Below are 23198 nucleotides of genomic sequence, written 5' to 3'. Positions count from 1 at the left end.
AATGAAGACTTCAGTAAGAGCAATTCAACCAAGCATTTCTTAAGCAAGAGTCTGTGTTGGGAGTTTGATGGTTCACAAAAGAAAAAATCAGAACTCACAGTAAGAATCTCCTTTGCTACAAGAGTGGGGGAACAAATGACTCTCCGGATTTTGTTGGGTTGCTACCTTCATTCTGCCCCCCCCCCCCCCAATTGGTCGCAAAGTTGTCAATCACAACTGCGGGATTCCATGTTATCCATTCCTTACTTTAGAAGAACAGCTAATTTCAAACTCATATGTACCTTGGCCTGAATACGGTGGGGCTTTCTTCTGAATTAGTGTGCATTGGATTGTACTGCAAAGCATTTGAAAGGGAAAAGAGGGGGGGAGGGAAACAGAGAGAGGGGGGGGACAGACAGACAGACAAACTGTGTGTGTGTGTTCGACAAAGCATGAAAGCTTTTCTTGCTGACCACAGAGACCATCACGAGCCAGGCTTAATTCTGCAGGAATCCCAATGGGACCCATCTGGTCATGCCGAGCGATACCTACCTCGGAAGCTTGGGAAGGGCAGGTAGCAGGGATCCTGTCCTTCGGTAATTGAAAAAGGCACCCACTCCCAGTGCACCAATGATGATGATCAGAATGACCGTCAATAAGGCAGCCACTGCTGCTGTTAGAAAAGGAAAAAGAGAAGGAAAAAAAGCGGAAGTGAATAACAGGGAAGCTGCAGCTGAAACTCAGAGTTGCTTCAGCAGCTACTTAGAAACTTATTTAAAAGGTTTCAGGCCACACTGAGTGATGGCTTCGCGGGATAACACATTTCAAAGCTTACTTGTTCCAGGAGGAATTCCTCTTGACAGGCCCACTTCGCAGTAATTTCCAGTGTAGCCCGAGGAGCACCTGGTAAATGAAAGCAAGATGCTTAACTGGAACTGACAGTAGAAAAACTGGTTGTATTTATTAACGATCTAAGAAGACTTTTTTTAAAAGCAATATCTTGGTAATGATATGTTGGAAGCACAGACCCACAAACACAGACATCAAGCCACAAAACAGCTTGCTTATTTCTTTGGAAATGAGCATGCTGGAATGCTGAATCACAACTGATGAGATGTGGGTTAAAATGATGATGATGATGATGATGATGATGATGATGATGATGATGATAATAATAATAATAATAATAATAATAATAATAATAATAATAATAATAATAATAGGGATTTGATTTCAATAGAGCCCCAGTGCCCCCTACAGGTTCCACCGAATATAAAAATATTTTGTCTAGGTTTTCTTTGAATCTGAGTAAATTGCTTTTAGCTGTTCTGTATTTTTTAAAAAAACACTGAATTTCCAATCCCCACATTTGGGGACCCGCCTTGATTTGTGATAGGACCTGCCAATTCATCACTCCAGATGTTTTTAAGAACGATGTATTTAAAAATATAACACATGAACGAAATTTCAATTGATGTGGGCTGTCCCTTCCTAAGCAATACTATTTCACTGCCCTTAGGTAAAATGGATTAAATCTTGAAAAGCTAAGCAAGGTTGGACCTGGTTAATGCTTGGAAGGGAAATCAACAGGAAAGTCCAAGACTGTGGACTAGGCTTGACTCCAAGAAAGTGGCAATGGCAAAACTAACTTTTCAGAAAACAAGACAGGTATGTTTATGAAATCACTGAGGGGCCTTGGAAGAGACTTTGATTTGATTTGTATCATTTTACCTGGGTGGGGACGGGTGCATATTAGAATGCATCCAAACTAAATATATTTAGAACAATCTCTTTCCTTTGCTATGCTATGTTACTACGCAAATATTTTAGGTACAATAAACGTTCTATTTTCCTCCCTCCTCCTAATTTGAGGTGGTACAGACCTATAAAGGAACACAGCAGCTTGACGCTTCTGTGATGAAGAAGTGATTTTAAAACAGCAAGGCATAAATAAATACAGTGGCTCGGCCCTTCAGGCATTGTGTGATCAGAGTCCCACTGAATAAAAACACAGGTATAAAGCTTCACCCATGAGTCTGAGGGCTAGCCTCTCAGAAGGGCATCTCAAGGAAGATTTTTTATGTTTACGTTTTATGCGATCCCCTTCAGAATGCCACTGGTTACACATCAGTTGCAAATGTGGCTGGAGCACATAAACTGCTATTTAAGTGCTTTCCTTTTCTTGACAGTTCTTTCAGACACTCACGGCACAAAAGAACTGCCGCCTGAATCACATTTATATAGCTTGCAACAATAAGAAGAGCACCAAAACAACAAAATACAAAGAATCGAGGGAGAACAAAAGTACAAAAAAAATGAATACAAAATCATCGCAAGCAATCCAAACAACAAAACAAAACGGGGCCACCTGCCACCTCTGAACCATTTTCCTCTTACTATCTGGCTACGTCTGGTTTTGCGTTTTATTTTAACCTTGCTATGTAGTTTGGCCATTGGCAACATGAAGTTTGGAGAAAGTTTCTGAAGTTAGAAAGTGCAATTAGCTAAACCAGGCAAAGAATATAAAACCCAGGCTTAGTGTGTGTGATTACTGGGGGCGTGCAAATAGTCCCAAGCCTCTGAATTGTGTATCCCAGCAGCTTCTGCTACCAAAGAAACAAGCCGATGTTCGGTTTCCGACTATTTTCTCTTGGCCTCCCTTGGCAGAAGGAATGTCCTCTTTCCACTCTTTGCCCCAACCCCAATTTCATTAATTGGTCCCCCTGTCAGTGAACCTGCCTTTTCCCAGTGTGACAGCTTCAGACAACCCCGCCATACCCCTCTCGTTTGATCTGAATCGTGAAGGCATGACGAAGGACACCCTTTTCTCCTCATGGAGCTCAGATTATGGGAGATCATCCACAGAGGTTTGCTTTTTGATGAGCAAGGAAGACAACGCTGTGGGATCTGTTTAGGAATCACAGCTACTAGCCCTCGGTCAGGAAAAATTAATGGGAATTTCTGCAATCACCCCATTTCTATGAATTTTTTTAGAATTATCTAGTTAGTGGCGTAAGGAGGACGAGGGGGAGGAGGAAGAAGAGAAAGAAGAGAGATTGTGTTTTTAACTGGGCCTTTCACATTAAAATGCTACTACAAGTAGTCTTCGACTTACAATGGTTCATTCAGTGACCATTCGAAGTTACTACGGCACTGAAAAAAGCAACTTACAAATATTTTTTCACATTTACGACACTTTGCAGCATCTGTGTGGTCACGCGATCAAAATCTGGATCCTTGGCCACTGGTTTTTATTTATGACAGTTGTCCTGGGGTTCATAACAATCCCCATTTTTGTGACCTTCTGACAAGCAAAGTCAATGGGGAAGCCAGACTCACTTAACAACAGTGCTACTTATCTTAACAACGGCAGTGATTCACTTAACAACTCTGGCAAGAAAATGGGGCAAAGTTCTCTAAACAACTATCTTGCTTAGCAACAACCGTGGTGGGCTCTAACTGTGGTCATAAGTCGAGGACTACCTGTAATTCCAGTTTGTTAATGCTTGCATTTTGTCTCTGAACTTCTCTCTGATAAAAGGTATTTATGTAAGAAACAAAGGCCTCCTCCTGGGATAAAGCCTACCCTGAATTCTTGCAGCATTTGTATGTACAGTAGGAGCATCCATCAGAGCTTGCTGTCTACATCAGAATGAGCACACACCACAGCATTGTGTGAGCCGTGATGACGCAGTGGTTAGAATGCAGTACTTCAGGCTATTTCTGCTGACTGCCAGCTGACCGCAGTTCGAGACTCACCAGGCTCATGGTTGACTCAGCCTTCCATCCTTTCGAGGTCCTTAAAATGAGGAGCCAGATTGTTGGGGGCAATAGGCTGACTCTGTAAACCGCTTAGAGAGGGCTGGAAAGCACTGTGAAGCGGTATATAAGTCTAAGTGCTATTGCTGTTGTACCCTAAGCTCCAGTGCCCCAATGCATCTCCAAAAGAATGACATCACAATGCTGTTTTCATCATTCTGTGTCCCTCTGCCCACCACGCAGACAATGCCACCCGCACATGTTATTTGACTTCTTAAGTTTTTCTTGATCCATCTGTAAAAACATACTTGCATTTAGGAAGCTCGCTTTCATCCAAATAGCATGTTCCTCCATACATACACCTGCAGGCCGGTGGCATTGTTGGTGGAGATTCAATAGCTATGAAAAATGAAAGACATGCATTATATGTCTATGGAGATTCTCAGTCATTCAGGTCACGGTTGTCCCAAAGATGTTTTTTTCAGTAGGCAATTGGATTTTCTGGGTTTTCTTTGAAGACGTTTCACTTCTCATCCAATAAGCTTCTTCAGCTCTGACCAGTATGTATAAAACATCATTTATCTTCAGTCTACAACACAGTCAACATCATCTATCTTGAGTCTACAACAGTGGTGGTATTCGACCGGTTCTGGAGAACCGGTAGTGGCGATGAGCAGTGGAGACCGAACCGGTTCTCTTTGCTGCTCTGTGATTGGCCCACCTACTCGCCCGGGCTCCCATACTCACTTTTATGGCCAGAATTCAAAGTGCAGCTGCTTTGCACAGCGCTATTCTGCGCCGCGCAGCAGTTGCTGCAGCGACCACCATCGTGCAGGCTTGCAGGAGGCAAGTTAGAATGCCTCTGCGCCTGTGCAAAGTGTGTGTTTGGAGCGCATGCATGCAAAGTGTGTGCATGCGTGCAAAGCGCTGCCACCAAGCCATGCCCACCAACTGGTGGCAACTTTATTTGAATACCACCACTGGTCTACAACACAGTGTTTTCAACATTTCCAAGAAGGCTCCACACTCATCTGCACAAATCAGATGATCCTGAGGACACAGATAAAACCTCCAGCTGGCCTTAATAATTCGCTAAAAGAATGCAAATTACCAGCTGTCTGCAAGGAGTATAAATCCTTTCATTCCCCACCATCCAGTCAGAGCTGAAGAAAAACAAGAAAGTCCAGTTGCCTCCTGAAAAAGCATCTTTGGGACAACATGCATTATACCAATCCTGTAAACCGTGATGATTTATCCACTGCCAATAACTCTGAAGAATCAGGATTTTTCTTTTGCCTAATCCTAGATTCTATTTTGTGTTCATATGATGATCATATGCCACTTGCTCTTATGTGAGGTTCGGAGGGGTAAACAATATCTTATGAAAAACATATTCCTACCTTGCTACATGCCTATTAGTAAAATATAATAACAAAGCAGCAATATTTGAGGTCAGCCAACAGTGAAACTAACCAACAAAACAGCCCTGAATCCACTCTTTTCTTCAGCTGGTGAAAATAACACATCCAAGGGATATCCTCAAGCACCTTCCATTGGTGGAAAGGCTTGTACCTAAGAAAGTGATTTTTTGCCAATCTCCCTTCCCTTGACTGTCCCCAGCTTCACTTCCCTAACATGTCCCTCATCTTTTCAGAGCATATTTACAGTGTGCTGGGGAGACAAGCTATACTTCTTTCATTCTGACAACAAAAGACTGTTATTTTTAATTCCATTTTTAAAAGTATTTATTTAAAAGAAGACTTACTTCAAGAACATCTTCTGCCAGCATACAAATAAAATAGATCAGTAAGTCATCAAAATGAAAAAAAACCTCTTTGATCACTGTTACGTGTAAAGGTTTTCTTTTAAAGAATTACCCTTCTGATACTTGTACAAAAAAATACGCAACAATTAGTGCTCTGTATGTCAGAAAACACCATGGAAATGCTTAAAAGAAAGCACATGACAGAAATTTATTAAGAAGTTAAATGTTCTCCAGGTTTCATGAAAAATATCCTCTTAATTTTAAATACACATTTTTACACAATGGAAACACATATATTGCACTGTTAATATAGCAGTATCTTGGCCAACCTCATATTTATGAGAAGGCATACAATCTTGAGAAAATTCACACCAAGGAATGGAGGCAGAGGTAACTGGGAGAAATACATGTTGCTGTTTTAGTTATAAGCACAACAAAGTAGTAGTGAATAGCTTTTTGTTCGCTAGGAGACCACATTTAATATCTCTTGAGAAGGCAAGAGCTCACCAAGCAGCTTCTAAGAAAAACGAGTAGACTGAAGTACAAATATGGGAGGAAACTTCCATTATTGTTACTATTTGGATAAGGGTAGAGGTAGAACATTTTCCTTCTTTTTAAAAACTATGTCCAATATATTTTAGGGATCATATATTTCTCACTTAGAATGGTGGGAAAATGCACTGCTACTATATAATGTATATCTGGGCAGGTACAGTATAAGGCATTGTCATGTTTCTGAAAGTTCCCTGTGGGGAAAAATAGTTCTAAATAAAAAATAGTTATAAGGGAAAACATTTGGAGTAATAATTTTCTATCCAGTCTCCTGGCTTTTTGACTGCAGAGAGTTCCTTATTTGAAGGGATAATCCAGGATGCAGCTTTCTTGTTCTTGAAACTAAAGTACTGTTTACTCATTACCTTGGTTCTATATGTGCATCAGATTTTACTCCCTTACACTCTGTCTCTTCTGAAAGAGGAGCATGTCCAGTAACTCTCCTTACCTGCGTCACATTCTTCTGAGCTGCCTTCCACAAAACTAGCCCCTTGTGGACAAGCACAGGTATATCCCCCAGGTCTCAACAAGCAGAGGTGGCTGCAGACATCTTTGCACGGATTGGATACTGCAGAGACAACAGAAGAGGCATCAGAACGCCTTTGGTAAGACTCAACATGTCAATCAGATTGGAAACATGGGAGCAGCAAGACAAGCTGGTCTCCTGAATTTGGTTCAGAAATGTTCCTTGGCGTTGTATGCCTTATCCCCTTTTCTTTTTCTCCCTGGTTCCTCTCTCCTTCCTTTTCAGTTTTAGAGATTATTAAGTTTGTATTACTTCTGCATTGATGTTTTCATGATTTTAACCCTTGCTTGAACTTGGGATTAGGTCCATAGCTTCCTGAGACTTGGAAAAAGAGCTAGAAGAGGCCAAGTGTTTGTTTTGTCAGGTGTTTCCTCCTATCCTTTTAGTGCATTTCAAAGAGATAAAGTAAACTATGTACAGTGATGTCAGATTCATAAATCTCTCTAAGCCACATTTTTTGTCCATTTATTACATTATGAATGTAAGGCAGGGGTGCCCGCTTAGTGCTTAGATCTGGCCCATAGGGCTGCCCTGGAAACAGTGAAGGACCAGTCTGCAGTGCTCTGCCAGTGAAAATGGAGCTCGGGGAGCTTAGGAGGGCCTCCTGCAGCCCCCTGCCAGTGAAAACTGGGGCCTTCCCGGGTTCCGTTTTTCACTGGCAGAGGGCTGCAGGAGATCATCCCAGCCGAAAACAGAGCCCAGTAGGGCTGCACACGGGCTGCAGGATGTTGAGCTGCCCACACCCACCCTGGCCATGCCCACCCTGGCCACGCCCACTTGGCTCCCTGAGGTCAAACACATCCCTGATGTGGCCCTCAATGAAATCAAGTTTGACACCCCTGGTGTAAAGTCAGCCAGTCATGGCTCAGAAAATTATAAAAATATGAATTGTGAATCCAGTTAATATCCAAGTCGCTGATGGCCTCCACCAATACCAGTTTCAAGTGGTCATTGATATCAAGCATGGAGAGATTTTCTCATTGGCAGATGATTGTTCATTTCTTCAAGTGTATCCTGTTTATTTGGGTATAACAACAATTCATACAGCAAAGCATGGTCATTACCTGATTGGTTGCATCTGTGTTGGTGATAGATCCGGACTTGAGTGAGCCATGGGTTTATGGTCAACAGTTTGACTTTTTCTCCATTTCCAAACTTATCCTTTTTCCAGACTTCTCCTCTTTCTTTAGATGTCCAATACAGATGGCCTTCAAAGACATCAAGGCTATACGGGCTGCTGACTTTGAGGTTAAGTAAAAGAGATAAGTTAACAGCAAAGGCCAGCAACACTGTTATTCTAAGTATTATTACAGAAACAATAGCATTGTTCTCTTAGCATTTTTTCTGTGCATTTGCATCAGTGGATATAAACAGATTCTAGAAATTAAAATACCTCAAATCTTCTGTGAAACTTCACAAGAACTAAAAGCTTCACATTTATGAAGCGTTTTCTTCATAAACAATCTCTGCTTAAGATAGAGATAATGGAGAAAATATGCGACTTTGCTATTTGAAATGATTCTATTAATCCTCAGAATAATATCAAAACTTCTGCCATTAGTCACCATAACATTTCCCCTTGAACAGTTTCCTGAAGTCCTAAATATGAAATATTTTGGAAAATCAGTTCAATCCATGATAACTTTAATAAATTAGAATGCATTTTAATTCAATTTCTGGTGACTTCATGGATATGTCCATGTAGGACATATCCATGTCCTACAAAATATGTGCATGACAGTTCTCGTTTTAAAATTCCCAACATCGTTTAAAATCCTGATTTCTTGGTTGTTTCCCAACTGATGATTATTTGTTAGCCTGAACAAGAATACAAGCTTTAATTTTATTTAATGGTATCTTGAAATAGCATCTTGGAAGTCTGAAAGTACATGTCTACTCTGCAGCTCTTCCCCCTATTTCTCAAGATCATTCTCACATACCATCGTATTACCCAAGTCTGATTTGCTCAGCTTTTTTGCAGTCAGTTAAATTAAGCTGGATGTTACATACCTCCATGTGAAACAATTTTTCTATCTGTTCCATCAAACTTCATAGATTCAATTAGATTTTCCTTCTCGTCACTCCAGTAGATCCTGTCACTGTTCAGATAATCAATAGAAAGGCCAGTTGGCCAGCCAAGATCTTCAGAAACTAATGTATTCCTCTGCTGTCCATCCATCCAGGCACTTTCGATTTTTGGTTGCCTTCCCCAATCAGTCCAATACATTAACCTAAAAAAGCCAAACAAGCAACTATTTATTAATTATTTGCTACACATTTTCAAAGCCATCTTGAACAGAAGAAAGAAAGAAATCTTGACCAAAAATTGTAAGAAATGCATTGTTTCATATTGCTTATTGTTACTGCTACTACTATTATTGTTTGCACTCGAGTCAGAAGCATCAAGGTGCTTCCAGGTTGAAAATACTCACCCAAGCTTAGGGTTGACCGCTATGGCTCCTGGCTGATCCAGCAGAGAATAGATTAACCATTTCCGATATCTCCCATCAAGTTTTGCCACCTCTATTCTGTTTGTCCCAGAATCAGTCCAATAAAGGTGCCTAATTAAGAAACAAAATGCATAACTTTTGAGTCATTTAACGTTAGATTCCCAAATATTTGTTTTTTTAATCTTCCTTATATAGTATTCAACATTGTTTCATCTTCCTTATATTTAACTCAATTGGCCTGAATCAGGCAGTTATCAGATCAGAATCTATTCAACAAGATTGCCCTGCTGTGAAACCCCCAAATTGCACTGCTAAAATTTCACCAGATCATGCCAGCACAATTTCTTGTATTTTTTTTTCTTAAAAATAAAGGAAAAAATGTGCTTATTTTCTAATAGACTCACTAAATAAGAACACTTCAAATGTCCACCGAGCATGAAAAATGGCCAGAAATATCCTGTTATCATAATATCACTAGCTTGTTCATGACAGCCTTCAGAGGCAGCAATAATAATTAATAACTTTAACAATGAAAATAATACAGACCCACAAAAGTTTACTTACCTCATCCATCACCCAAAAAATTATGCCAATTAGCATTCAAGAAGTATTTTGCCCAGGAAAAAAAAATAGATCAATAATTTTGAACTAAAATATGTCTTTGTGTGTGTTTGTGTGTATGTGTGTGTATTTCTGAAGCACTTTTATCTAACTTTAGCACTTACTTGCCAACCCAATCCACTGCTAAACCAACAGGACTGACCAGGTATCTAAGGTTCAGGTCAACTTCTTTCACAGGATTATTTCCACTGCTTTCAAATGTGGGGATATATGCACGTTTGATGGAACCAAATTGTGATCCACGTCCAAGAATGCTGTAGTATACAACACCTAGAAGAGTTCAGATCTCTCTTTATATTTTCACTGGAAAAAACATTGTTTATTGGGACAATACTGGGTTGCTAACATTTCAAATATGGGATTGATAGAAGCATGCAGTAACTCAGTTCACACATAGTGCTAATGCATATATTGACTTAATTTTGATATGGCATGATTTGTTCAATGGATTACGTTTTAATAAATCTGGCTTAACATTACTTTCGAATCCGTTCACCAATTCTGTCAGGCCAAGAAGAATTAACCCAACTCAATGGGTTGAGTTAAGCCTCCAACTTGCTGACTTATTTGCAAAATATTTTCAGGCTTAAACTGTAGCAATGGATATGTATATCATTCACCCGTTTTGGTTGGGTGCAGCAGGGCAGGGCATGGTTTAAAACCATATGAACCAAAAATCAGCATTGCTGAAGCTAAGAAATTTAGTGCCCATATGCAGAAACTCTTGGAACTGCTTCAAAGAGTTCTACTTCTTGGAACAACAAGAAGTATTTCAACATCTTGTAAAAATTAACAACCTGAAAAACATCTCTTTATAAATGGGTAACCAGGCTGTCAGGCTTCCTAATTTTTAATACACTAATTCTTAATTAGGATTTGATCCTCTGGGAGTTAGCTTACTAGATGACCACAAGCCCACTTTTTAATATTTTTTCCTAATGCTGCTTTAGCAAAATTTAAACCAAACAGCCATACTAAAATCATGGCTCCCTAAATGACATTCGTAAGAGAAAAAAAGAGATCTCATTGGTCCCTACTATATGGTTTATTCGGGTATTATATATTACTATACCAGAGATGATAGAAGCTGTCAACAAGATGCTTCTCGTTTACTATATATAAAGTTTAAGATGATAGATAGATAGATAGATAGATAGATAGATGATGGGTAGCATAAAAATATAATAAATATTAAGTCTAATTTGCATAGTGATTCATAATATTACATTTCACAAAGTTCTTACAAGCTACAATCATGTCTACTTAATAGATAAGGATGTAAAAATATTACATGCCCATAACTTAATTAATCCATGGGAAACAAATTCTGAAGAAGTTATTTCTTTGCTAGTAAGAAACGCACACACACACATGCACACATCCTCTGGTGACATTCTTGAAAAGAACTTTCTGTTCTAGTATCCAAAACCTAAAACATACTTAGGCCAATTCCTTCAGGATCCCAATGATAGTCTACTGCTTGAATGTGTTCCTCATTTTCAATATAGTCTGAATATTGCTCAGATGACATGTTGTATCTCCGAATACGGACATTATCCGGCAGAAGTAAGATTGGTGGGTTACCTAAAAAAAGAAAAAGAAAACATTATGTTGCTGGAACTCAGCAATTCAAACACAAAAGGGATTTTTAAAGCATCTGCTTGTAATTTACTTGCTATAAAGCATTTGGATTATAAGATGTAGTACAATTAGCTATAAAACTCAGGGGCTGTTTTTGGTAATACTTATTCTAGTGTTAAAATGGTTTCCATATTGTAGTCTTCTTGTTATCCATAGATAAACCTGTTAGTACATTTTTATAATTAGGGCTGTCAAATCAATGGCATGCCAGATGTTGATTGACACTTTGAATATGTCCTAGCTAGCCTGGCTGATAGGGAAGGATGGTGTAATGAAACAATCTCTGGAAGGTTTTAACTGAAATGCAGTGAAGTGTTTCACTTTGTCTCTCTGAACAGGACATTCCCTATGCCACTTAACCAGCAATTTTAAAATTAGCCTCCATTTCAAAATTCCCTTATCACTCAGTAAGGAGAATAAGTGCTCGAGAAACAGGGATATAACATGTTCCAGTATTTATAATAGAAGTTTGAAGCCTGGCCTTGGACTAAATAATTTCCAGGAATTCCTATTTTAAATAGAGATGACTGGGAGAAGAACAGTTTCTATAATAAAGTAAACAGATTTGTAGTGCTTTCAAAACAAATATGTTTTATTAGGGCATCAGCTCTCACAAGCAGCAGTCATCTGATTCCCTACTACAGAGCTTTGACTACAGAGAGAAACACCCCTCTTCCTCTCTCGGGAGTTAAAGTCCTTTGGAAGTTCTTTGATATGGTCCCACCTTGATTGTTGATGAAGACCTTTGTTGTGATACTGTATGTTCTCACCAGAATACATCTCCCTTTCGATGAAAGGACATATCAATGCCCAATGTACTACTTAGCACCTCAATGGAAATAAAAGTTTGGATGGAGACCCCTGGCCTCGGGTTGAGTGGGACTGGAGAAGGTCTCTCCAACCAATTAGATTGGCCCCTATGTTTATCCTCTCTCTCTGGTCAGCTCTGTGATCAGTATCCTTCCAGTAAGACGTGCTGGCTGTAGCCCCATTCCCTCCTACAAAATAAATTATTTCCAGAGAAATCCTGGCTGCTCTTACCATTGGCTGCACATTGCCTTCCCTGTTGATCCCCAACAGATCGAAATCCCTCTGCACAAAAGCATTCATAACTTCCTTTGGAATTCTTACAAAGCTGTGGACAAGAACCGAAGACTTCACATTCGTTGACATCTGAAATCAATGACAAATAGAGTTTTCATTTTTATTTAGTACAGAAAATAATGCCTTGGCTGAGATGCTATTTTCTACCCTGACGGTTCCAATATTTTGCTCACTTTGATTTCATTTTAAGTCTAAGCCAGACAAATGATATTAGGTTTGCACTGACAGCATCCTTCCAGCAGAATCTCTCCCACATCTGCCCTTCAATAATCATCTCAATTTGTATGTGTGTTTTTAAGAATAATAGCAACAACAATAACAGAGCAACACCTTCCAACAGTGATCTAAAATATTCTATGACATAGGATTTGGCACGATAAAAAGAAAAACAGAAGTGAATAAAATAAGTTTGAAGGGAAAAGCACAATATATTGATATTGTGTGGGCTCAAGGTTGCTGAGCATTTCCAAGGTAGAAAACAAAGCATAGATGAAAACTACCATCACAGGTATTCCTGTCCAGTTCACTGGGGTGGTATCCAGGCCTGCAGGTACATATAAAGCCACCTTCATTTAGGTTGGTGCAATTGTGTTCACAGATATTTTCAGCACATGTTCTGCCTGTTTCGGGATCTTAAAGAAAAAGAGTTGGAGAGGCAGACATAAGTTTTGATCAGTAAGGATAAAAGAATTACAATTCATAGCATTTTTCCTCAATTTCCCTTTGGCTTTGTCCTCTTCTATTCTTAAAGAAAATAACCTTTGAAATTAAAAAAAAAAATCACAAAACAAGTTTGATTGAAAATACCATTATTACTAAGGTAATAGTTTTGTAGGCAATTGGGGGCAGAAAACAATTATAGCTATTTTAAGAACCAGTCAAAATTATGATTTACAAAGAAGTCATCCATTGTGAATTCTTTTCAAACCAGTCCAATCCATTTTAGAGTTAACTTATGTATAGTACCAGGCCGCTCCATACTGATGGTGCTGAAAGGAAGAGGAAGATTCAAATGGCATTTTAATGAACTTTGGTTAAATTGTCATCACCCCCCAAAAATTAATGGAGAAATTCTAATTGGTGCTGATGAGGAGCAGACTGTAAAGTCCTATCACTTTGGCTCCTCTTTTTTTCCAACAATATATTTTTCCTCTTCTTTTTTCTGTTCTTATTTACCATGATTATAGACCACCAACTACAACACTCAGTTGCAGTTTGCAAAGATGTCAAATCCATAAAACCACTATAAAATATCCCACTAACATAAGACCACTCCTGATAGCTGGGCTTTATTATTATGCCTTAAATATTTGAGGCTCTAAAAAATTAAGTTGGTGTTCATTAACATCAATGGGAGAAAAATCTTTGAAATCTTAGATATACAGCACTCTTTTATTGTTTCTGTTGGAGAGATGACTTTTTTCTTAATTTACATATACACAGCTATGTTTAAATCCTTTCTATTCCCCATTAGTTATACTCAGTTATATTGATTAAAAGAAACAGCTTATTTATTAAAATCACCAGCACAGTAAAGATTCTTTTCCTTCCTAGTATACTTTGAATAAATAAGCTGGAAGGATAAAGGGGTTAACATGGAGGCAGTATTGTTCACTATAATTTGAGGCAGTCTTTCATAACTCAGTTCCTCCTCAATGTTTCAGTTTTCAGCATCCATAAATTCCCAAATGGGATTATGGGATATATAATCTAAGACATTTGGGGAGCACCAGGTTACTGAATGCTGTGTTAAGTTGTGTCACTGAGATAAAAAAAACCTGCGTTCAAGTTTCAGCTGCTGGAATGGTGTTACCAAAATAAATGAAATGGGGCAGGGATGGGCTGCTGGGGGTTTGCAGGGGTTTGGGAAGGCCCCCAGCTAAGATTCCGTGCAGTTCTTAGAACCCCCAAATCTCACTCCTGGCTGGCCCTACCCACCATGCCTCGCACCTCCCAGGAGTCCCCCCGCGGCCCGTTTTGGATGCAGGTACGTTCAGGGCGCGTATAGATTCTCGGGTGAGAGAAAAATAGGCCTCCTGGATGTTTGGGAAGGCCGGAAATTGACCCATTTCCAGCTTCCAGAGAGCCTCTGGAGTCCGGGGAGGCCGTTTCATCCTCCCAGAGGCTCGAGAAAAGCCTCCAGAGCCCAGGGAAGGCAAATACATCCCCCCCACCATGGTACAGGAGGCCAACTAGGCCACGCCCACCATGGCCACACCCACCCAGCAATTGGGCAGAGAACCCTTTGCTGAAATTGGGGCAGTTAAGAAAGGGAGAGAGACATCATAGTTCATTGTGACACATCAGCTTGGGAGGCATTTTCTCTTTCGGGGATTGTTTTACTTCAATTGATTTCCCCACAATTTTCAATCGCCCTGAAACATGAAGTTTCCACTTCACCCCATCTGAGAAATCCTGCAAGAAAACAAAAAAAAATACATAATAATGTCCATGCAACCACAACAATACTCACTGCAGCCAAGCTCATCGAAGTGGTTTCCACAGTCATCATAATTATCACAGACATAATGCAATGGGATACAATTTCCATTACCACACTTAAATTCTTCAGGAGTGCAAGGTTTGGGAGTAGGTTCTTTGCCTGCATTAAAAAAAGGACATGCACACTTTGCATAACTTTGTGATAACTAGTAAATTATTATTCTGCAAACTATATGGACAAAGTTAAGAGGATAAACATAGGTATGAGCATCTGAAACCAAGACAACAAAACAGCAAATTCATCTATTCATTCCTGTAGTTCAGATAAATGGGTAAACCTACAGTGCTCTTCTTTCTCATCGCTTCCATCTCCGCAGTCATCCTCCTGGTTACACAACTCCTGGCTGTAGATGCAGCGATTATTCTCACAACGAAAGCGGTGAGGGGGCTCACAGACAACATCCACTGAAATTGGAGAGGTCACAAGAGTTTAAATATTGTTCATGGGTCACTGTTTCAAAATACTTCCTGAATGTTATACGGTAGTGCTAAACTATGACTAGAATTCATATATTTAAGGATGATGGACGAATAAAAGCATGTAGCTTAAATTACCCATAATCAGCGACAGGTATACATTCAGGGACTCACTAATCCTGTCTCGTCAGAGTTATACCATCCTATTATCTGTGGTTAACATATGGCCAATATTAATTCGAGTTAATACCAGGTAGGAAAAGCCTGCAGAACCTGGTTTCTGAATTTCTTTCCCAAGCCCACAACAGCAGCTCCACTCTGATCCGGGAAGGAAACTGTGAAGTTGATCTTTCTTTTACCGGCTTTCATCCATTGCAAATTTAGTTCAGCACTATTCTGTTTTTGGACAGCCATCCTGATGTCAGACAGAGTCTAATGCACCCTTCTTTATTTATAAATTTATTTTATCTGAAAAAAGTTGAATTTATATTTATATGGAATATTTAAATATAAATTAAATATTTAAATTAAATATTTAAATATAAATTGAATATTTATATTTATATTATTTATATTTATATTGAATTTATATTCTTCCTACGTTGTTCTCTGAGTTTATCACAAGTAGATCTGAGAAAGCTTCTTGAGATTCTTTTCAGGTTGACATGAAAAACTTCCAACTCCCTGATTAATTTTCTAACTTGGAAAGTTAGGCTCAGGTTTGTTTATATGCTTAGTAATCTCTGTATTATTTTAGTAATCTCTGTATAAATTTTAGTAATCTCTGTATAAAGGGACAAGGTGGCTCAGTGGCTAAGACATTGAGTTTGTCAATCAAAAAGGTCGGCAGTTCAGTGGTTCGAATCCCTACTGCCATGTAACGGGGTAAGCTCCCGTTACTTGTCCCAGCTTCTGCCAACTTAGCAGTTCAAAAGCACATAAAAATGCAAGTAAACAGATAGGGACCACTTTGGTGGGAAAGTAACAGCGTTCCGTGTGCCTTTGACATTTAGTAATGCCAGCTACATGACCACGGAGACGTCTTCGGACAGTGCTGGCTCTTTGGCTTTGAAACATGAGATGAGCACTGCCCAACTAGCACATATATGTGAGGGGAACCATTACCTTTACCTTTTAATCTCTGAATTTCATTTGCTGCATTATTCGTCAATTCCATTAGCTACAAAAATACATATGCCAAAATCAAAGATCTAAGAACCTGTGTGTATTCTCAAAAGGCACCTTCTCTGTGTAACAGAAAAAGCTGATCTTGAATCCAAGAGGAGGTTAGGATATGGGAAGTTAAGTATGTGGCTGCCAATCTATCATTCAAATATAAAATCAACGTCTCAGTTCTAATTTTCTGGTATTTCAAAGATGGTCCAAAGATAGATGGACCTAAGAGTGGGCTTTAAAAACAACAACAACAAATCTTCAGCTTACAGCAGAACTGGAGTTCTTCATCTGTCCCATCTCCACAGTCGTCATCACCATCACATTTCCAATAGGGCTGAATACAGATGTGGTTCTTGCACTCGAACATTGAAGGGGGACAGTAAGAACCATTTGGATAGCGAGTGGCTGATAAAAAGACATTCCATTTTAATATCATGGTCCTTGTAATACTACGCAAGCGATTACTTAATCTTTTTCTTCATGCATAATCTCATTTTCTATGATCTAGTGAAAGTTTTCCCTCTTACTAACATATTGCTAATTATTAGTTCACTGGATCCTGACTTTAGAGGGATTTAGTAATAGCAACTTTAATATGACTTTAATAAGGGGTATCTTTTCCTTTTTAAGGAGTATTGCTTTATCCTGTACTGCAGGGGTCTCCAAATCCTAGTCCACTGATACCAGTCCACAGCCCGTTGGGGTCGGTGGTTGTTGGGAAGTGGTGGGCGAGCGTGCGAAGGTGCAAGCAATAGGTGCGCATACAAAACCTTCCCTGCCCAGTGCCACAGCTGCTGCCAGTCCGCAGAGCCGGAAAGATTGGGTACAGAGCTTGTGTAGAAAAATATAATGTGGAGTACAAACAGGAAATAAATTATTTAAAAAAAAGTAATCAGGCAGAATAAAGTGTGTACAGGTAATCCTTGACTTACAACCATTTGTTTAGTGAAAATTACAATGGCACTGCAAAAACTTACTTAAAACTGGTACACACACTTACAACCGTTGTAGCATTGCCACGGTCACATGAGGCAGTTGGCCTATATTTACGACAGCGGCATTAGCCCAGAGTCAGGTGATCGCTATTTGCGACTTTCTCAGCTGGCTTCTGACAAAGTCAATGGGGAGAAGCCAGAGTCGCTTAACAACCATGTTATTAACTTAGCAACAGCAAGTGAATTGTTTAATAACCCTGGCACAAAAAGTCGTAAAATTGGCTGTGACTCACTTAACAACTTGTTTAACCACAGAAATTCTGGTCTCAACTGTGGTCACGATTCAAGGACTACCTGTATCTGATTTCTCTTGTATCTGGCAACCTTAAAAGTTGAGGAATATAGAGCAGATTTTAGGGATCTGGGAGACTGTACTGAATAGGGCAGGGGGGAGAAAGAGTCCTACAGTGATGCCAGAATTCTCTTTTTATCATTTCTGCTCATCCTGATTCCATTCAGTATTTCTTGACATTCATCTCGTTGTAGAAAAGAAAGGTAGCCATTTATTTTCCCAGCCTCACAAAAGAAAAAGACCTGATATTATAAGGAACTGGCATCAAGTTTCTGCCACAAATCAGAGAACTCACGACAAGATGCTTCGTCAGAGAAATCGAGGCAGTCCGCGCTACCGTCGCACCGGAATCGTTCTCCAATACAGTGGCCACTGTTGCATTGGAAAAAACCTGGGTGGCAGGTCCTTAGTTCTGAAAAGGAGAGTAAATAACTACTGAAATCTTTTCTTTTCTTTAAAAGCCATGAGGTGGGTGGTTTGGTTGGGGGCAGGGAAGAGAAAGAAAGGGAGGGAGGGAGGGAGGGAGGGAGGGGGAGAGAGAGAGAGAGGAGAGAGAGGGAGAAGGGACAGAGGGGGAGGAGGGAGAGGGGAGGACAGATGGATAAAGAAAAAGTCAAAGGACTGACAAATACACACCACAGTCTAGTTCATCTGAGTTGTCTTCACAGTCATTGTCATGGTCACACAGCCACCGAGAAGGAATGCAGCGCAAGTTTGCACACCGAAACTCACTTTCTGTGCATTCGCGAGGACCTTGCAATAAGAATCATTCGAACACGGTTTGAACTTTTGCAAATTCATTCAGAACAGAATACCTAGATATGTTGATGCTGTTGCTCACTTGCTAATTTTTTCATTGAAAGTATTGGAAATTATGCAGTTTGGAAGGGACAGATTCCCCCCTCCAACCCCCCTCCCCCAAACCAACCAACACTGCAGTTTTTGGTTAAAGGAAGAAAAAAAAAGGGAAAGCCCTTACTGCAGTTTTGTTCATCGGAGTTATCCCCACAGTCATTGTTTCCATCGCATTTCCATCGCAGAGGAATACACCGGTGATTATCACAACGGAAATCTCCCAAAGGATCACAAGTTAGGGATTCTGCAAGAACACACATGTGCCCAAGGCAGAGAGAAATCACTTGCCAGGAACAATTAACACACCTTTCTCAAATGCAACTTGGAAAGAAGAGATGCGCAAATAAGGTTGGTACAGGGATGGCAACAGCAGAAAATTAAACAGTAAAAGACTTCGTTGGAAGTGTTTCCTCGAAGGGCATACTTTGAAAAAGAAATACAGGTAGTCTTCACATAGTGATTGGCTTGTTCAAGAACCAACTGCAGTTAGGATGGTGATGAAAAGTTAACTTTTCAAGCAAGCCTCACATTTATAACTTTCACAGGTCTGTAAAGCAAAGGAAATTTAACTCCTGGCAGGCAATTTAACTCCTCCATTTTATACTCATGCCTTATTTCCCCCCCCCCCAGACTATTACATTTGTTAAATCCCCTCCTGTTCATTTCAGCCCACTGCTCACACCTGTCTGCAGTAAATCTTTTAAACACTTATTTCGTTTAAATGTTAGCCAGTTTCCTCTCAGCTTTGTATCATCCATTCTAACCTCGGGCCATATCACTGACAAGTGTTGAACAGCACCTGGCCCAGGGCAGAGGCCTGTGGCCTCCCTAGATAGTTCCCTCCTAGCTGAAGTGGAGATATTAAGCAGGCTTTCGATCACCTACTATATTAGTCCATTTATAACAGGGGTAGTATCTTCTACAGCCCTATTTTGCAATTTTATTTTAAGTAGAGTATTATGAGATTTACTTCCCTCCTGTCTTTCAGAACCTCCCTTTCAGGATTTTGCTAAGATTACTGAGAATGATTTGGTGATCATTTCTGCTTCAATACCCTGGAATGTAAATCCATGTCATCTTGGATACATGTATTCATTTAATTTAGTCAAGGTCTCTCTTACTCTCTCCTTTTCTGTTTTAAGTTGCAGTTTTTTCATTTCCCAGTGGCACAATGAACACCAGCTAGGGCTCTATGTATTTTCTGAGAGAAGGCAGACACAAAATGTACATTAGGAAGTTCTACCCTCTCACTGTCACCCATTACCACCTTACACTACTTTCTCCTAGCAATGGAGCTCTTTGATTTTTTTTTTATTTCAAGCAAATTTCCTTTATCGTTTATGCACAGCCTTTGGGGATTTGTCAAATATTCGGAAAAGCTTTAAAAGATAATCATATATAATTATGTATATCTTGCCTTTATTATTGTTATAAATAAATTGAAGGTGGCAAACATACTAATCCTCTTTCCTCCACTTATCTGCCTGACAGAAATAATCTTGTGAGGCGAGTTGGGCTGAGAGAACATGACTAGCTGAAAGACACCCAGAGAGCTTTCGGGTGGGACTAGAACTCACAGCGTCCTGGTTTCGAGTCTGGCGCCTTAACCGCCACACCAAACTGGCTATTCTTCCCACTTAACAAAAATATGCCCAGATGAAAAGACCCTCATAAGTCTATGTTTGAATTCACAGCAAATAAGCACAAATTCCGTTGCACCTTGAGCGGGAACAACAGCAATTGAATGTAGACAGTAACAACTAGATGATAATTTCAGATAATTTGGACCTTCACAAGAGCAAATAATAGAGAAAATCAACAATTTCTATTCCTGTAAATAATTTACCTCCCAGGTCCTTAATTTCAAGTGCTGTTAATGACCTCCCATGTCTTAGCACATGAAAAGCATCCATTACTGTGACATTCCTGCCACCAACATTCTCATAGAGGCATTGCTTGCAAGCGGCACAGAAGCAAATATGGGACTCTCAGTTTTTACAAGGCATCCATTTTGCAGCTCCTAAACTTACCACAGCCTTGTTCATCACTGTTGTCTCTGCAGTCATTGTAACCATTGCAGACGGACCAGAGAGGGACGCAACGGTAATTGGTCCTACAGCTAAATTCTGTATAATTATCACATCGATAGGCAGGACCCACTAAAACAAAAGGAGAGAAAAAAGTTACATCGCTTTCTGATCAAATTCTTTATTAGAGAAAATAATAAGCAACACACCAAGGTTATTTTCAAAAATGCAATAGTAAATAAGCTATAATCACTAATATATATTTATTTTTCAATTCAATTAAGTATTTTCCACATAAAGGTGCTTAACAAGTGACTATTTTTTTAAAATGTATACTATGTAGATAAATAAAATAGCCTTCCTTAATCAGGCAACTTCCTACACCCAGTAATTGGGAGATGATGCCCAATATATCTTGATAATACCAATAGGGAAACATTGACTTTAAAAACTTCTATTCTTCCTTGATATTGTCCCTTATCAGAAGTGATCCCTTTACTTATGATAGAATTAGACTATATCTAACTGCCGTTTTTCCTGTTTTATAATCTTAAAATTGTACTGGCCTAATTCTCTCCCATTAGCATAAGATTTTGTCAATAAGTATTCATTGTATACCAAAGTTACTAGGCCCAGATAATTTGGTTCAACAGACCCAAATTCAGGGCTCAATGGCTTTGGTATATACTCAATTCTTTTCTAAAAAATGAAGTTTAGAGATATCCCTCAGTCTCAAACTTAATCTTTTCCTGCGGTGATACATGGATTCAATAGAGTTCTTTGTTGATTCAATATAAAACAGCTCAGTTGGATTTTACATTACATTTCTACCTCCCTTACAGGTGGCATATTATACGTGATTAGAATGGTATTTGAGTCTGATGTATTATGCATCAGTTCAGAAATAAAATCAGAGTTTGATGGGACATATAGATACCAGGTAGTACTCTAAAAGGTTAATTGTTTCAAATCAGGAATGATAGGGACCCTGCCTCTTTCCCAAATAGATTTCCAAATACAGAGGAGTCCTTTACTTTTAGAAAAGGAAAGAAGAGATGGGGCAGGAAAAGCAGTGGAACAGTTTCAAACTATTAGTAGGTTTTTCCTTGAAGTCTTTCACATCAAAGTACAAAGTGAACTCCCTTAAAGTGACTACAGGCAAATAAAGGCAGGTTCTTCCATCCCTTTCAACATGGAAGTGATTATTTGTTTAGTCAAGATTAATATCCATGCATAAAGAATCAGGCGTTTCTTCAACTGGAAGCAATGAGACTGGTGTGATTTCTGCAATATGCATAACAGGAAAGATGCACCATGGAGAGTTATTCCCCTGCATACTCCTTCTCTTAATTGGTATAGCAATGATAAAGTAGCTCAAAATGTATTTTGCTTACTGCATTCATGGAATGGCTCATCTGAGTTATCACCACAATCATTATCCACATCACATTTCCAGGTCTGGGGGATGCATCGGCCATTGTTACATTCAAATTGGCCTGGAGGACAAGTTCTGCTGGCACAGTGAGCGCTATCCTCATCTGAATTATCACCACAGTCATCTTCTCGGTCACACTGCCAGGCTTCCGGGATGCATCGTTTGTTAGCACATTGCCACTGGTGAGATTCGCATTGGTGATTAGCTAAAAGAAACCAGAATTTTACATTGCTAAAAAAATTCACAATACCATTTCATTCTGAGAAGAGCAAAAAATTTTTTAAAAAAATCCTGAAAACCCTGACATCCAGATAGATGGAAACATTTTATACAGAGAAACATCAATATGGAGCTGCCTTTTCCAGGCCAGGTGCCTTCCAGATGCAATGGAATTTCGACTCTCAGAAGATCTTGACAGCATGAAGAAGCTTCTTGGATGAGGAAGCGAAAGAGAAATCAGGAAGTCCAGTTGCCTCTTGAAAAAAAAAAAAGCATCTTTGGGACAACTGTGACCTGGAGGACTGAGAATCTCCATGGACATCTTGACAGCATGAAAATCTAGAGAGTCCCAAGTCCATGAACCTGGTGAATGTACTAAAAACTCAAAGCAGCTTTGGTCTTGGATGGGTTATAATGGCTATTCTGTTGAGGTGTGTCTATTTCCTACTCATAGAAACTGAATCGTCTAAATCTGTTTATGGTCATGATAAATACCTGGGTGATATTTTTGAATAGATTAGAGAGCTTGCCACATACCACAAAGCACATGATCTTCATCGGATCCATCAGGACACTCTGGGACAGTGTTGCACAAGTAGTGGGAACTAGTACAGTTGCCATCATTGCACTGGAATTGCCCGACACGGCAGTATCTAACTGGACATGTAGGAGGTTCATCGGACCCATCCCGACAATCTCTTTGGCCATCACATTTCCACCAGATAGGAATGCATCTATGGGAAACAGAAAATATGTTTCTTTGCAGGAGTTTGCAGATACAAAGTACAAATGCATAGCTTGTGGCAGATGCTGCAAGTGAAGAAGAGTCTTTTCCTTTTTCAACCCAAAGCATTGCATAACTTAGTCCACGGGTGTCAAACTC

The 23198-nt window shown here is 39.5% G+C and overlaps 1 protein-coding gene across 4 annotated transcripts in view; it reads right to left on the bottom strand.

Moving 5' to 3' along the window:
- The window catches only part of LRP2 (LDL receptor related protein 2), a 141607-nt gene that overhangs the window by 6087 nt on the left and 112322 nt on the right, over positions 1 to 23198 (bottom strand). Inside the window, exons 55-75 of one of the 4 annotated variants that reach the window (XR_015740757.1) lie at positions 22853 to 23049; positions 22056 to 22301; positions 20665 to 20793; positions 18759 to 18878; positions 18416 to 18532; positions 18075 to 18191; positions 16760 to 16897; positions 15182 to 15304; positions 14871 to 14999; positions 12898 to 13029; positions 12335 to 12466; positions 11093 to 11236; positions 9757 to 9922; positions 9014 to 9142; positions 8592 to 8812; positions 7646 to 7822; positions 6504 to 6623; positions 5504 to 5517; positions 4047 to 4137; positions 815 to 882; positions 532 to 652 (exon numbers count right to left, since the gene is read on the bottom strand). Coding sequence is in view for 2 of the 4 variants with exons in the window: in XM_087919977.1 (XP_087776103.1) it covers positions 532 to 652; positions 815 to 882; positions 4047 to 4137; positions 6504 to 6623; positions 7646 to 7822; positions 8592 to 8812; positions 9014 to 9142; positions 9757 to 9922; positions 11093 to 11236; positions 12335 to 12466; positions 12898 to 13029; positions 14871 to 14999; positions 15182 to 15304; positions 16760 to 16897; positions 18075 to 18191; positions 18416 to 18532; positions 18759 to 18878; positions 20665 to 20793; positions 22056 to 22301; positions 22853 to 23049 (2817 nt within the window). In the remaining 2 variants the exon portion in view is untranslated. The remainder of the gene's footprint in view (positions 1 to 531; positions 653 to 814; positions 883 to 4046; positions 4138 to 5503; positions 5518 to 6503; positions 6624 to 7645; positions 7823 to 8591; positions 8813 to 9013; positions 9143 to 9756; positions 9923 to 11092; positions 11237 to 12334; positions 12467 to 12897; positions 13030 to 14870; positions 15000 to 15181; positions 15305 to 16759; positions 16898 to 18074; positions 18192 to 18415; positions 18533 to 18758; positions 18879 to 20664; positions 20794 to 22055; positions 22302 to 22852; positions 23050 to 23198) is intronic. The other 3 variants (XR_015740758.1, XM_087919977.1, XM_087919979.1) reach the window with 3 other exon arrangements.

Source organism: Pseudonaja textilis, chromosome 1, assembly GCF_049901715.1.
Source record: "Pseudonaja textilis isolate UNSWEBS1 chromosome 1, rPseTex1.2, whole genome shotgun sequence".
Lineage (NCBI taxonomy): Eukaryota > Metazoa > Chordata > Lepidosauria > Squamata > Elapidae > Pseudonaja > Pseudonaja textilis.
The sequence above is the reverse complement of the archived record's forward strand: the minus strand, read 5'-3'. Positions and strand labels throughout refer to the sequence as shown.